Below are 17,265 nucleotides of genomic sequence, written 5' to 3' on the forward strand. Positions count from 1 at the left end.
TATTTGGTTTTTAGGAGCATTAGCAACTAAGGCCATATTGCTCTGGGGATGTGCAGTGGTCATTCCATGACCTTTCCGCATCCTCCGTATTTGGTGGTCATGGGCTCAAACCCCAGTTTAATCAAGAAGCATGTGCTACGTACTGCTGCTCCTGCTCACCTGGCTTACAGAGGCACCGGAAAAGAAGCATCCTATATCAAAAATAAAGGTAATCCATGTTGTTTTCATAATACAGCTAACACTGAACAACAAATTTTGGGTCATATCTTGTTACGGGCATGAAAGTAAGTTTACTTTATAGAATTTGGGGTGCTAAACACAAAAATAGTGCTTAAAATGACAGATTGGCTCTTGTTTTTGAAATAAGTAGTTTTTTTATATTTATACAAGGTATTTTTTTTTATTTATATGGCAGTAAGATGTAGCTACGAACACCCCTGTATCAAACATGGGTCCTTTTCGGCTTTTGCTTGTATTCAGCTTCAGGAGCATTCCTTTTCACCATCCAAAAACTGGCTACATGGCAGTACTCCATTTGTTTTTGTATCTTTGTTCCATCGCTGTGATGTCTTGATGGAAATGCTCACCATGTTCGTCGCTGAAGGCACTCCAGTTTGGTGGGAAGAAATGAAGGTGTGAGTGAAAGAAATGCATCTTCAATGACATGTTGCACCCCAGTTTTTCATAAGAAGTAATGAGATCTTCCACAAGCTGCCTGTAGTTGCTGGCTTTAATATTTCCTAGAAAACCAGTTGAAACATTTCAAAAGGCTTTCCATGCTGATTTCTCACTATCACTAAGGACACATTCAAACTGTTCTGTCTTTGGAAAGTTGCTTTATTTGTTGAGCAATGAAAATTGTCTGCTTTAATCTTCTCTATACTAAGTCTTGGGAATTTCTCTTGCAAGTATGTGAATGCAGGACCATTCACTTCCAAAGTTTCCACGAAACTTTTCAAGATCCCCAGTTTGATGTGGAGTGGTGGAAGCAAAACTTTATTTCGATCTACCAGTGGTATAAATGTTACGTTCCTCATTCCAGGTGTTAATGATTTTCGATGAGGCCAACTTCGCTTCTCATGATGCATATCCTTGGCACAACTATCCCACTTGCAGAGAAAGCAACAAAACTTAGTGTAACCCTTTTGTAGTCCTAATAAAATGGTGATTACCTTTAAATCACCACATATCTGCCACTCCTACATCTGACAGTGTACAACTAAGAGGATGTTCTCCATGTTTGCATATGTTTCTTTTTTGTGGATGGCATACAAAAGAGGTATTGAAGGCAGCATATTTCCATTGTGCAATAACACAGCCTTAAGGTTAACCTTAGAAGAGTCTATAAATAGTCATTCTTTGGGAACATGCCTCATGTTCATTACTGCTATTAAACTATCAACATCTTTACAAACAGTGAGTTCACCTGTTTGATAGAATTTATTAGTCTATTTCAAGTAAAAAGTGTCACTTTCACAGAATGAAGGGTTCCACTGATGTAGCCTCGAGGCCAAAAGCTTTGCCTTATTCTTCGGCAGTTCGAGATCCCTGATGAGCTCATTAAGCTCACTTTCTGCGATACGGTTCAGAAGGATAAAGGTTTTAACAAAATGGTGGATCCCTTGACATAGATGGTTGCTATACTTATTCATGTATATCAAGTTGATGTTCATCAGTGTCTTCATCTTCATCAGAGTGTACAGAAAAATGGTCGGGTGGTTCAGGAATAGGTAGTAATTCATTGTGAGGCATGAGACAAATTGCAAATGGCATATTTCGGTGCATCACTGTCATCCCTTTTCTAATAGGAGGCACCATATAGGAGTAACAGTCTGCGATGTGATTTGTTGGCTCCCTTCATATCATGGGCACTGCAAAAGACATAAAACGTCCTTTTTGATTCACCCACACATTGAGTTTTGATTAACAGGTAGTGCAGCACACGTGTGGAGCTCAGTTCTTGTCCTGGTCACCTACTTTACACCCAAAGTACAAGAAGTAAGCCTTTTTTTTTTTTTTATGGTTTGAGTTAAGGGATGCTTTCTTGAAGCTAACGTGACTTCTCCACATATATAACATAAGTCATCCGGACTATTCACACAATTACAGGCATATTAATCTCACATGACACAAATACTGCGCAAAAAGTAGGAATCGCACAGAGTGCAACCATTAACTGACAACAAACTGCCTTGTACCTAGCCGTATTCGAGAATTACTGCAACAGAGTTGAAGACGCAAAGGTCACAGGAATAAGCAGGATGCGACAGTATTTCAGATCCACATTTGTAGACACACCTTACTGCAGCATGAGAGGAATATTCAGGGGCATTATTGTGGAGTAGGCACACACCTTTGATATCTTTCACCATCTTTTTAATTTTATAGAGCATACAGCTTTATGAGGAGATTGGAATAAGTGTGGCAAAATTATTATTCAATAATACTTTGCCATTGCAGTACACCCCTTTTGAAGCTAATCAATTAGCATTAGTACAGGCATATGATGCAAGAAAGCAGCATCAGTCAAAAAAAAAAAAAAAAAAAAAACCCTCCCATTTCACCCCTCCATTCGTTCCAAATGCCTGTCCAGCTCAGCCTTAAATTTATTTGGGCTATTAGCTTCCAAAACAAAAGATGGAAGCCTGTTCCACCAATCAACTACCCACTGGCTAAAGGCAAATTTCCACAATCTATTCTACAACTATCTTTCCTCAATTTGAAACTGTGCCCCCTCAGGTTCTTAGTTTGAGCAAGAGGAAGAATCCCATCAGCATTCAGCTTGCTCAACCCATTCAAGGCCTTATACACCTCAATCAGATCACCTCGCAGGTGCCTACTCTCAAGGCGCTGCAATTTGCAGAACTTAAAAGCCTTTCTTGATAACAGCACTCCTTTGTTCCCTCACCAATTTTGTTGCCCTTCTTTGTACTCGTTCTAGCAACTCTACATCCTTGTTAAAATGAAGTCTCCAGACCTGTACACAATACTCTAGGTGTGGCCGGACCACTGCCTTGTATAATAGGATAATCACCTCCCTGTCCCTGCTAGCAAAATTCCTATATATCATTGACAAGACTCCATGACCCGCCCTGGCAGCCCATCAGCACTGCTCAGCAAATTCATATTTGACTGCACTATTACCCCTAGGACTTTTTCACGTTCCACTTCCCTGATCATAGTACCACACAGTTGGTATGTTTCTCTTCAGTTATTGCAACCCATATGCAGTACTTTGCATTCGTCAATATTAAACTTCAGTTGCCACTTCTCAGCCTATTTTCCCAACTTATCTAGATCCAGTTGGAGAAGCATACTGTCTTTACTGTTGTTAACAACCCTGCCAACCTTTGTATCATCTGCAAACTTGGACATTAAACCTAATATACCTTCATCTATATCACTGATAAATATACATAACAATCGGCCCAACACCAAACCCCAGGGAACTCTCACTAACAACATTTATCCAAGAAGAGCAGTGTCCATTGATTACCACTCTTTGTCATCTCCCACTCAACCATCCCTTTATCCATTGTAGCAACTTACCCTTAATGCCACACTTCTCCAATTTGTATAGCAGTCTTCCATGTGCAACAGTATCAAAAGCTTTCCTGAAATCCAAGTATACGATATCAAAATTATTTTTGGCATTCAGTTCCTTTGTCACCACATATTATCCAATCAAATTGGTCAGACAAGACAAACCCATGCTGTGTTTTAACTATTACTGCAGTCTTGTGTAGACGATCCTGCAATGCTTCTTTAACCAGTGATTCCATTATTTTCCCCAGAACAGAAGCTAAACTAACAGGCCTGTAGTTACTTGTGTCACCTTTTGAACCACTTTTGTGAATTGGTGATACATTTGCACACCTCGAGTCCATGGGGACCTCCCTTGAGTCCAAAGAAGCTCTCATAATTATGGCTAAGGGTTTGCTTACTTCTTTTGCTGCCTCCTTTAATATAACTGGATAGATCCCGTCCACCCCAGGTGCCTTCCTTATGTTTAACTTCAACAATTTCTCCTCCACTTTGCTCTCAGTTATTACAAAATCACTTTGCTCCCTGTTAGCGTTTGATAAACTTCTGGTGCTCTCCTCATTGAATGACTCCTCATGTGTGACTTTAGATGCAAAATACTCATTCAGTTTGTCAGCTACCTGAGCATGATCATCAATAGTCAACCCATCTATGTTAAGTGGTCCAATCTGATTCATACCTTTCCTTCTAGAGTTTACATAAGTAAAGAACTATTTGCATACTTTGCCAAAGATTTCTCGTAATCTGCCTTCGCTTGCCTAACCTGCTTTGTGACTTAATTACAGACTAGTTTATATCTGCCATAGGCTTCTGTGTCACCTGATACTTTATATGCATCCCATACATTCTTCTTCTCTGCCACGAGCCTCATTAATTCATCTGACATCCATTTAGGCCTAAACCTTGAACATTATTTCCTAGTTGGAATGAAAAGCCTCCAAGATTAAGTCAGTGAAGTCTTCCCATTTAGAATTCACTGTTGGTAACATCATCAGTTGATCCCACTGTACAGAATTTAAAAACTGTCTGAGACCACTGTAGTCACCTTTACAAAAGCAAAAACCCTTCCCTTTAGCCTTGATGGTAGTTACTTAAAGATGTAATTCCCACATCAGTACATTGTGATCACTGTCACCCAGTGGTTTCTTTATCTGCAAATTCTTAATACATGAACAATCACTGCTGATAATCAGATCAAGAGTATTACTTCCTCTGGTTGCCTCTTGAACATGTTGCTGTAGAAAACATGTCATCCAATAAATCCACAAAAGTCTTCCTAGTGTGCAAGTGACCAACCCACAAGTTCCAGTCAATATCTGGAAAGTTAACATTCCCCATTATAAGACATTCTGATTTACTGGCCCACTGTTTCTCTGCACAATTGCTCATTACACTTATCAGATTCATTAGGCCTATAACACACCTACTCTCATTTTTCCTTTCCTAGTGCTTATTTCACACCAAACAGACTCAACACTGCATTGACCACCAACAACTGGATGCACTTCCTTGGATTTTGTGTTTCTTAACTAACACATTGTACTTCCTGTACACATTGTACTCCCCAATTTCCAATTCTGCACTGTTTATATCTGTGTGACACCACGTCTCTGATATCCCAACAATATCAGCCTTTGATGTCTTGACTAGCACTTCAAGCTCATCAAATTTATTAACTATACTTCTAGCATTGGTGTACATGCACCTGTTTCCATTCTTAGTTACCCTAACACAGCCCATGTATTCACTTGTTCCACTATGATTCCCAGCAGTCCCAGAAACCTCCATCACATTGCTTTCCAGGTTGTTGCTCATTCTAATAGAAGCAGTGCAAGAATCACTTTTGTCTCTGCCTGTGGTCACTGTTAACCTTTTAGTACGTGTATTCCCCAAGCTAGCAGTTTTCCGACCCACCTAACACTTCCTCGATAGCATCAGCAAATATTCTTGCACCCCTGTAGAAGCAGTCTCTCCTGTCAACAAGCACAGGCCAGGCTGAAAAAAAAAATTCTACCCCTTAAGCCTTGCACAATCTCTCCAGGGCCAGAGTAATTCCTAATGGAGATACGTGATCTTGTCCAGAAATCCGAGTGTCATCAAGGATAAGCACAGGAGCAGAAGAATCCTTTTTACAAAATATAAGACCGGACTGAGTTTTAGAAGGATTCAAATTAACTAAGTTATTTTTGCTCCATTGGAGAAATACCTAAAGATCAGCATTTAAGGAATTGGCAGCGGATGTGTTAAAATGTAATGTGCTATCATCAGTAAAATTACGGATAGGATTTCCAATCAGTGGAAATCTTATAGATAGTTCATCTGACATTCATTTTTCAGTCAGAAGATGTTGTTTGTTTGGGGGCTTAATGGTGCAGAGGCAACATGGCATAATGCATCTCAGTCAAAAGAAAACCCCTCACCAATTCCACCAGCAATCATTGCACAGTGGCTGGATAAGTGTGGTATGCAATTTCGTCTCATGGTATTATTGGTCCTTTTTCTTTTTTTTTATAACGGAAGGTGATGTCAGGCTGCTATGCTAATATGATTACAACTTTTCTGATTGATGAACTAGCTACTAGGTTTCCTCAAGCTAATGAGACTAGTTGGTTTTGGCAAGATGGCATGACTCTTCATATCACAGGTATGTCAATGGATATTGTACAACTGCTTTTTCGTAACCACCATCTCCGGGAATGGTAACAAGACATTTCTTGACCTCCAAGGTCCCCAGACCTGTAACTATGTATGGAAGTACTTAAAAAGCAAGGCGTACTCTCACTGCCCATACAATACTAATGAGCTGAAAGAAATAATTCATGAAGAAATTGCCAAATTCCTTTGGAGATGCATCACAGAAATTGTGCATAGAAGATTAGAAAAATACTTGTGCAGAGATTGAGGTCACCTAGAGGTTATCATCTTCTAAAATTAAATGTTATGCTATGCACTTTAAGATGGCATATTTGTAATTTGGCAAATACATATTATTTAATTACTGAGTTTTTAAAATGCCCATTTCCCCACCTCACCCTGTACCTTAAAAATTACTACTACCACAAAAACAGGCCATTACTTTAAAAAAATATATAATAATAATAAATAAATAAAAACAAGATAAAAAGACAAAAATTCAAATAACAGTACCATCCTGACTAAAAGCAAGATGTCTGGCTACCTTTATGCATGGCATTTGGTTAATTTCCGACCCACCTAACGGATAATTACATTGACTGCTTGACTAAACAGTTACCTAAAAAAATTTATATACATAGATGCACACATTGCAAGTGCACCCATGTGACTGAGCTAAAACATTGTCAAGAATGTATTAGCTCAGTCTTTTTTTTTTTTTTTATATGTAAACCCAGAACACGAGAGGTATTAGAACCTATAGTACTTAGTACCGTGATTGGGTTGGAGGTTGAGAAGACAAAAGAAAATATTTGTTGACATTGGACTTGAACTTCTGTAGACTGTAATTTTCAGGAAATACAGTATGAAGGAAGGTTGTTCCAGACAACGGCAGCTGAATGAATAAACAACGAAGATGAAAAGTTGGGTTCTGTGAGTTTGAAGTTGGACAGTAAATGGATGTTGGCGGCACGTGTTCAGACTGTTTTGAAAGAGAGAGCGGGAATTATAGAAGCCCATTCAGAAGAACAGTGCACATAGAAATATCTGTAGAAGTGGCATGCAGCAGAAACAGTACGTCTATGAGACAGCAAGTGGAGAGACTCTGTTAGGGATGAATCATTAATTAACCTAACTGCCCTCTTTCTAAATGGAATCAAGAAGCCTGAGAGAGGTTTTGGGGGCACAACCCCAGATGTAGGAACAATATTCCATGGTAGGGTGGATTTGCGATTTGTACAGAGTGAACAGCTGTTTGGAATAAAAGTAACACCGAGAGCGAAAGAGAAAACCAAGTTTTTTTTAGATGCAGAGGAAGCAAAATATTTGTAATGTGCTTGTGCCAAGAGAGATTAGAAGTCAGGGTAATTCTCAAAACAGATATCATTTTGCCTAGAGATTGGAGTGTCACCAAAGATAAGCATAGGAGCAGAAGAATCCTTTTTGCGAGATATACGACAAGACTGAGTTTTAGAAGGATTGAAATCAACTAAGTTGTCTTCGCCCCACTGGAGAATTACCTGGAGATCGGCATTTAAGGAATTGGTAACAGATTTTCGAAAAGTTGAAGCTGATTTAGCAGGGCAAGGTTTCTCAAAATGGAAAGTGGAATGCAATGCGCTATCGTCGGCAAAACTATGGATAGGATTTCCAGTCAATGGAAGAAGGTCATTAATATACAAGAGGAAAAGAGTGGGGGAAAGAACTGAACCCTGGGGGACACAGGCATTAGTGGAGAAGTTAGAAGACAAAGAGCCATCTATCACCCTCAGTGAGCGAACAGAGAGAAAACTGGATAACCAATTACTAAAAACAGTAGGCAAACCATAAGACAGAAGCTTGTTTAGAAAACCTTTATGCCAAACACGAACGAAAGCCTTTGAGATGTCGAGAGCAACTGCTTGAGTTTCGAACTTTTCCATTTATTTAGTCCTTAAATGGGTAACATAAGCCAGAATATCACCAGTGAATTGACACTGGTGGAATCCATACTGGCGATTGTTGATCAGACGGAAGGTTTCTAGGTAGTTTAAAGAGTTGGCAGTTAATTGATTTCTCCATTACTTTAGAAAGAGTAGAAGTAATTGCAATAGGACGATAATTGGATGACAGGGATTTGTCACCCTTTTTTAGGAACTAGCTAGATATGAGCAAATTTCCAAGCAGAAGGGAAAACACCTTTGGAATAAGAAAGTGAAAAACAGGTGGCAAAGAACAGGAGTAAGTTCAGGAGCACAGGTTTTGAGAACAAGTGGAGAAATACCATCAGGACCTGGAGCTTTCTTAGCATCAAGATTCGTCAAAATCCTGACATCCGTTTGACGGCAGACCACAGGAGGCATTGAATGGAGCGTGTTGGGAATGGTGGAAGGTGTTTTACAAAGATCATTAATACATGAGTTGGAAGAAAAATGGGATGGTAGCAGGTCAGCTTTATCCTTGGCTGAAGTGACAACAGAACCATCTGGTTTGGACAGATGTGGGAGCAGAGATGGGCAAAAGTTGCAGCCAATAGCTTTAGCAAGAGACCAGAATGCTCGGCTACCATTAGGGCAAAAAGCAAGTTTTCTACTCTTAGCCTGTTCAAACTCTAGTTTAGACTGATTAATAACTACTTTACAATTGTTGCGAGCTTTGGTGTAGTCAGAAAATGAAACTGAAGAATTAGAAACAAGCCAATTATGATATGCAACGTTCTTCTCTTGAACAGCCTTAGCAAATTTATTGGAAAATCAAGGTTTAGATAAAGGACAGGATTTTAAAGTGGAGTGTGGGATAAAGGATTCCATTCCTACAAGAATAATTTCACTGACACGATCACAGCAGACGTTGACATCAGAAGTTTTGAAACAGTAATCCAACTAAGGAAAAGAAATCTCGCAGGTCATTCCATTTTGCATTCTTGTAATGCCAAACAATACGAGGTTGGGAATAGCCATGAGATAAAGGCTCCATTGGAGAACAGAATCACCAAGTTGTGATCTGAGGCGCCTAAAGGACCTCTCACTTCGACGATGTACTTAGAAGGGTTGTTTGTGAGTAAAAGATCAAACGTGTTGGCTGTATGGTTAAGATTGTCCGGTATTCTTGTAGGTAAATGAACAACCTGTGTAAGGTCATTAGTAATTGCAAAAGCCTCAGCATCTCGACCAGCTGGAGTTGTGAACATTAAAATCACCAAAGAAAATTACTTCACTGTTAGGAAAGTTGGACTGGAGAAATTCAAGTTGCAAAGAGAAGAAGTCAAAGAGCTCCAAGTGATTAGTGGAATTGGGAGAACGGTAGAGACAACAGATGAATTTGACACAATTAGGTAGAGAGATTTTAAGCCAGAGAAGATTCCAAATTACCAAGTCTCTGACAGAGAATATCGGAACAAACATATGCACAAGTACCACCTTTGAGGCGAAAGGAATGATACAGCGAATAATTTGGGCAACTGAGATGAACAGTAGTTGAATCAACCGATAACCGAGATTCTGTCAGAAAAATTACATGGGGTTTGGCAGACTGCAAGTGGAAATGGACATCATTGAGATTAGTATTGAGACCACATATATTTGTGAAATGAATTAGGAAGTGTTTGGGAGGTTTAGATCTTTTCGCAGATAAGCTTACTATTAGTTTGACAATTCATGGTGTATTTAATAGTGAGAAAAAGTGGGTGGGACATGCTGTATGAAGTAATGAAATTTTTGAATATGGCGTACACATGGTAAGAATATACCCAGATCCCAGGTCTATTACCAACTGTTATACGAATTATTAAAGTAAAGTAATTACAAAGAGATTGTGATCTCTTCCGACCCTTTGAAACCATACAAAAATAAAAATTTTTAATTTATTTATTTTATGATGATGTACACGTGGGATGTTATTATCCACAAAGACAGTTTTAATTTTTTTTTCTGAAAATAAGGAAAAAAAAATTGAGCATATGATCTCATATGATCCCAGGGGGCTCACATCTGGTGAGTATGAGCTTGGCACACCTAGGGTCCTTAGATGGATATCATCATCATTCTTCTCTTTCTTGGTGATTCCCTTCTACTTCTCTCTCTCAGGGTAATTCAGAATTTTTTTTTTTTTTTTGGCTTGTGCAGCAAAAGCCTCAGGCTTCCTTGCACCATATGGCTAATAGTAATAATAATATATCCTTAACTAACTGAAAATTGTGATACAGAACTTTTTCATATAAAACAGTACTTGATGCTGATACACTGCTAAATTTTGTTGCATATACCTATAGCTAATGTGGACACATGAAATACAGGTAGTTCCTGACTTTAATAAGAGTTAATTTGTTCCTAGCAAACGCTCGTAAAGCAAGAATTCATATCCCATAGATGTAATTTTAAAAACAGGGGTTACATTCTCAACAATGAAATTTGACCTTAGTAATGTTAAATAAAGGTCAACAAAACCAATAGTTTTGACCTTTATTTAACGTAGCCTTTGAAATTAAGCAAATTTCTTAAACGTAGCCTTTGAAATTAAGCAAATTGTAATGATAAAGAAATTATTAATGTCATACTAACGTTAAAGAATGTTTATTCTTCATCATCAACTAAATGCACACCTTTAATGGTTCATCACTCATTGTTGGTGTGTTGGAAGCACAAGGAGTCACCTTCTTCAGAAATGCTTCACGAGTCGTTTGTTTCCAAGACAAATCTGTAACAACTTTTCATAATATTCAAATTTATTGAAATTTGAATCTTGTGACTCGAAACTCTCCATTGCTTTTTCTGTGTTGAAAAGCGTCTATCAAGCCCTCTGAGAGTAGTAGTAGCATGTGATGCAAGAAAGCAAATGTATGAGCTTATGCAGCATCAGCCAAAAAAAAAAAAAAAAAAAAAAAAAATCACACCATTCCCTCCAAATGCCTGTCCAGTTCCTCCTTAAATTTATTCAACCTATCAACTTCCACAACGACAGATGGAAGTTTGTTCCCGCAATTAACCACCCGCTGGCTAAAGGCAAATTTCCGCACATCTAATCTACATCTGTCTTTTCTTAATTTGAATTTATGCCCCCTTAGGTTCGTAATCTGAACAAGTGGAAGGATCCCATCAGAATTCAGCGTGCTGAACCCATTCAAGGCCTTACAAACAGGAGTGAAGGAACAAACAGGAGTTTCAGCTGTTAAACCTTCTTCACATTTTAAAATTTCAAGGTCTTGATTTGTGAGCTCTCCATTGTGTGTTTGAAGCAGATCAGCAACATCAGTTGTACAAACCTCAAAGCTGCAATTGGTTAGCAACATTTGCGACCGCTTCTGTTTCATTTTGTATAGTCTCTTCTGGTTCTTGAAATCCTTCAACATTATCAATAAAATGATGACAGAGTTTATTCTTAACATACTTCATGTTCTTCTCTGTAATTTTGTCCCATGCTCATTTTATTTTGATTGTATCTAAAATGTGGAATTCTTTAAGAGTTGGACTTCCCTCCTTATCTCTTCCTGAACAAATAAATGCATGCACAGTAGTACTGTATTGTATAGCTATGTGCATGGTTTGAAATGCCATATTTATGAATGTTTAGCATTTATTTATTGCAATTAATGTTCATATTTTCGATTTTGTTGATACTTGAAAAAAAAAAAAAAAAAACTTGTAAAGCGAGAACTGCCTTTAGTTACATTTATAGTTGTAACTAAGTTGATGGTAAATGTAGCAGTAAGCAACTTCACTTATTTCTGATTAAAAAAAAAAAAAGTAGGCCATTTGAAATTGTCAGTTTTAATTTTCAAAGAGAAAGAACATGACTACAGCCCACAGAGTATGAAGTATGTGAAGAAATAATAAGTGATGCCCACTTCTGGAAAACTATGGTATAAATGAAGAAATCTCTTTAGCATTACCCTGTACAACTGACTTTTTTTTTTTATATATAAGACAATTAAAAAGTTCATGATCAAAGATTTTAGAGCAGGTTTACACAAAAATAAATCCCTATGCAAAACACGTTGTAGATGAAGTAATTTAACAACAGTGTGGTGGGTAGTTTGAACATGCTGTTAGAGGGTACGTACAAATGAGGTTTTTTATTTATTATTACTTTTGGCTGATGCTGTATAAGCTTGTTTTCTTGCATCATTTGGCGCTAAGTGTGCACTACACACACAGACAAATGCATGCAGAAACCACCATCTTATATATACAGTGTATTTATTTGTAAAAGAATAAGAGAAGTTTACCTCAATACGATACATAGAACACTTCCGTATGATACTCTCCAGAAATTAAAACAAAAACAATTAAAAATATTACAGTACAGTAAGAAATAATTATATTGTTTCAAATGAAACAATAATTCAAATGAACACAATAAAAATCAATTTAACGCAATTAAAAATTAAGTAAAAATTTTTTATTCTTAATACTTTTATACTTTAATTTTTAATTATTTCTTACTGTAATGTAAGATTTTTGATTTTTTAACTGTTTTGTTTTAATTTCTGACGAGTATCATACGGTAGTGTTCTACGTATCATATTGAAGTAAACTTCTCTTATTCTTTTACAAATATTGATATTAACGTAGAACGTATTGGGGCATTATAGCTCTGATTCATACTAACAGTGTATATATTTTTTTACTCATATACAGCAAGTAGACAGTTTTATTCTCACTGATAAAATATATAGTGATTAACAAAATTGCAACATACTAAAAAATTAATCTTAACTGCAGAGATCGGAAAATTTTACGACAAAACTCCATGATCTGCTCCATTTTGTATGGCAGCCCGTATGCACAGCTCAGAGAACTTCAATATCTGACTGCACAATTACCCCCAGGTATTTTTCATTCTCCACCTCCATTTTAGACGGATAATCATGCTTTACATAAACTTTTTACATTTCTCTCTGGAAAAAATCATGGATTTTTCAATGATTTATGTCCAATTATCAACTAAAAAATTTCTTGGATGTTATAATGAAAAAACACATGCCTAATGTTATTAAAATGATAATACTCAATAACATGATAATATATTAGCTGTTACAGGATGATTTTATAGAAAGGAGAAAAAAGCTGAATAGGAAGATAAGATGTTTATTATACAAGAGTTTTCCTTATCTGCAATTTCCCAATTAACTTTGGGTAGCTGCATGATTGAGTTTTCTATTTGAGAAGGTGGAATCGACTTCAACACTTTAAAAATATCAGTTTATCCCTCACAAATTTTAATCACACCCAAAAGTGATTGTGAAACATACAATGAAAAACATACAATTAAATGACTGAAAAAATTTTTTTTTTTTATTTCATACATCTTTGCATTTTATACACGAACAATGTTTGATATATAAGTAATATGGTTCTAACGTTTGAAATATAACTATCGTAAATAAATAAGCTATACACATAATTGGGAAACATCCCTTTATATTAAGTTATAATTTAAAAGTCTAATAATTTGGCACTGCTTAAATTACAAACAGAAAATTACATTGTTAAGCTGCCACAACAGTAGTTATCAGTACGTCAATCAAAAATAGAACTGGCTAAAAATATTATTGCCCCTGACTTTTAAAACTCACAATAGTGGAAGGAGTGAAACTATGAAAATGAGTTTGAAACAGATTTGTGCCGACTCTGTTGTGATAATAGCATTGACAAAGGATCTTCTAAGTGCTGTTTAAATACTTCCAAAAATTGACCAGCTACATTATCATCAATGCACCTACAATCATAAGACAGGGTGACTGTCATTGCTGATTCAGGTTTATCATCCTTTCCTAATACATTGCGAGCAGAACCCACAGCCAAAATTGCTCCCTGAGGAGGATTTATTACTGCACTAAATTCGGATATTCCAAACATTCCCAAGTTAGAAATGCTAAAAGAGCCTCCCTGGTATTCTTCAGGTTTCAGTTTTCCTTGTCTTGCACGTCCTGCTAATTCTTTCACTGTTTCTGAAATTTGCTGCACACTAATTATATTTGCATTTCTTATAATTGGGGTAATAAGACCAGTGTCTGTGGCCACAGCTATAGATATGTCAATGGAAGAAAATCGCTGTACTGATTCTCTGCCCCATGCCACATTAACTTCTGGTACTTTTTGTAAAGCTACAGCAGCTGATTTGATAATAAAGTCATTTACAGATACATTTATCCCCTCTCTTTTTAATTCCTTCCTCAACTTTATAACATAATCCACAAGACAGACTGTGCTAAGATAAGCATGTGGAATTGTTGTTTTGGATTCTGTTAATCGCTTTGCAATAGTTTTTCTCATGTTAGTGTGTGGGATATCAGTATAGCCTCTAGTGTCTACCTTTTCTGCAGGGGGGATAATTGGTGTAGAAAGTAGGGGTGTTGGTTCGGTAACATCTAATTTCACTGGTTTCAAACTATGTTGCTTTACGTATTCTATAACGTCGCTTTTTAAAATTGCGTCATGGGGGCCTGATGGACGTATCAGATGGGGTTCTAATTTATATCTTGCTAGAAGTGCTTTTACTGCTGGTCCTATCAAGTGTTGCTTTCCTGCAATTGGGTGTACCTTGGAATCTTGCTCGATTTCTTTACTTGTTGCAGGTTCTGTTGCTGCTTCAGGAAACGCAGAAGGCGGCATTTCGACATCTTTCCAGTTTTCGCCTTCTTCTACCATTAAACCAATAATCGTTCCAATTTTGACATCTTTTGTATCTTCCGGAACTAGAATTCTCGCTAGGATACCTTCCTCCTCTACTTCGAACCCAACTATTGCTTTATCAGTTTGTATCTCGCAGAGTACATCACCAGGAACTACTGAATCACCTTCTTTTTTCAACCACTTCACAATTGTACCTTCGGTCATAGTAGGAGACAGTGAAGGCATTTTTAATTCAGTTCCTTTTATACTCATTGATAGCATACCTTTATGAAATAGTGCTGAAGTTATCGCAACTGGATATTTAACATTATTACTTATGAATTTTAGATATATGGATGAGGCACCAAAACAACTCAGCACACGGAAGGACGCCATTTTATTATATCGTACATGGATATTCGTATGGGTATCCATATGTATTCTTAAAAAATATTTTTTTAAATACTGAAAATATTACTCGTTATTTAAATAGTCCTATTTAATTTATTTCAATTAAAATCATATTTTGGCTTTTAAATTAAAAGCATATTTTGGTGTTAACCCATCCACGTGCAGATAAATAAACCCAATAGCACTAGAAGAATGGTAATTTTTAATAACATCACGAGTAAAATAAGGAGGAGGAATAAAAATCCAAAATTAACTTACATTCAAAATACGGTCATCTAAGCCCATTTCATGAAAATTAATACATTTCGTATCATCTTGTTCCGCCATTTCCCACGTGAGTATTATGGAAACACTGCGAAGTCATTTATTAGAATAAGCAATAGTGTATAATAGCGACATCTAGCAGACAATTATTCACAATAATTGTTCGTATAATGTCGTATTAACCTGTTAATAATAGCATTAATATTTCTTATTATAAGAAATATTTTAATAGAAAGTTTTATCTTCGGCAATAGTTTTAATATACCTGAGATGTGGGAGAAAGACTTAAAGAGGACTAATGTTGGAGAAATACTTAAAGTGGATCTCTGCAACTTTTGTAGCTATTACCATTACATTTTAATTTGTGTTGTTTTCGCTGCTTGAATATGGTAGCCATCACTTTGCAATTTTGTTTGAAGAAGGAAAAAATAATAATCGAACTTTTGTGACTAGGTAATACTTATTACTTTCCACATTACGAGGCCGAGAATCGAACGATTAATTGCATCATCAATTAAAATTCTCAGCTTCATAACCTGGTGAAATGTTACACTTGATAAAGTATACTGTATCCACCTTTAGTGCGGCTGGGTGCCCTGCATCCCATCACAGTTAATTTGTATGTTACCTAATAGATCACAATAGTTTAGTATTCGAGAACAAGAGTACCTTCACAATACTAGTGTGAGAACACATAAAAATCTAGAATTTCCGTTGTATATTAGCTAGTGTAAATTAGTTGTAAATTAGTATGATAATGGGTTATGCATACTGCCGAACTAGTTACGTAATTTTGATGTATAAGTAAAGTTTTCAAGATCATTTAGTAATATATAATTTATTATAATTTTTCGTAGATTTATGTTCTATATATAATGAATTATATATCTCAATTTCAATGATTTACACAAGAAAAATTAAAATTTTAAGAAAACTTATCGAAGCTGAAAAAGATGCCGCAAGATATGAATAAAATGACCAGCAGAGTGGCAAAGTCAAAGTGTATATTAGCATTAGTTGAGGCATATGATGCAAGAATGATGAGGAGTTATTCAGGAAGGGGAATGTCGTAGGTGAAGTAAACATTGGCAGTGAGCTAGATTATTTTCTAATAACTGAGAGGAAAGTGGAGGAGAAATTGTTGAGGATAAACATAAAAAAGGCACCCGGGGTGGATGGGATCTATCCAGTTATATTAAAGGAGGCAGCAAAGGAAGTAAGCAAACCCCTAGCCATAATTATGAGAGTGTCTTTGGATTCAGGGGAGGTACCCATGGACTGGAGATGTGCAAATGTAACCCCAATTCACAAAGGAGGATCAAAGGCTGACACAAGTAATTATAGACTTGTTAGTTTAACTTCGGTTCCAGGAAAATTAATGGAGGCACTGGTTAAAGAAGCACTGCAGGATCATCTGGACAAGAATTCAGTTATAGCTCAGACACAGCATGGTTTTGTTAAGGGCAGGTCTTGTCTGACCAATTTGATTGGATACTATGATGTAGTCACAAAAGAACTGGATGCAGGGAATAACTTTGATATTATATATTTGGATCTTAGAAAGGCTTTTGATACTGTTGCGCATGGAAGACTGCTGCACAAATTGGAGAAGTGGCATTGGAGGCAAATTGCTGCTATGGATAAAGGGATGGTTGAGTGGCAGAAGACAGAGAGTGGTAATCAATGGACACTGCTGAACGTGGACTAATGTTATTAGTGGAGTTCTTCAGGGTTCAGTGTTGGGTCCATTGTTGTTTTCTGTATTTATAAATGATATTGATGATGGTGTATCAGGCTTAATGTCCAAGTTTGCAGATGATAC

The 17,265-nt window shown here is 36.8% G+C and overlaps 2 protein-coding genes across 2 annotated transcripts in view; both read right to left on the reverse strand.

The window, feature by feature from the left end:
* The window catches only part of Ddx56 (putative ATP-dependent RNA helicase DDX56), a 96,233-nt gene extending 80,684 nt beyond the window's left edge, over positions 1-15,549 (reverse strand). Inside the window, exon 1 of the mRNA XM_090372038.1 lies at positions 15,438-15,549. Within this exon, the coding sequence (XP_090228164.1) occupies positions 15,438-15,506 (69 nt within the window). The 5' untranslated portion in view covers positions 15,507-15,549. The remainder of the gene's footprint in view (positions 1-15,437) is intronic.
* Positions 13,614-15,148, reverse strand: LOC150087389 (pyruvate dehydrogenase protein X component-like). Its single transcript, XM_090372037.1, has one exon. It carries the CDS (start codon positions 15,048-15,050, stop codon positions 13,749-13,751), a length of 1,302 nt encoding a protein of 433 aa, XP_090228163.1. The 5' UTR covers positions 15,051-15,148; the 3' UTR covers positions 13,614-13,748.
* Positions 15,550-17,265: the final 1,716 nt, after the last annotated feature.

This window comes from Mastigoproctus giganteus, chromosome 4 (genome assembly GCF_048544385.1).
Source record: "Mastigoproctus giganteus isolate SK-2022 chromosome 4, ASM4854438v1, whole genome shotgun sequence".
In the NCBI taxonomy this organism is placed as follows: Eukaryota; Metazoa; Arthropoda; class Arachnida; order Uropygi; family Thelyphonidae; genus Mastigoproctus; species Mastigoproctus giganteus.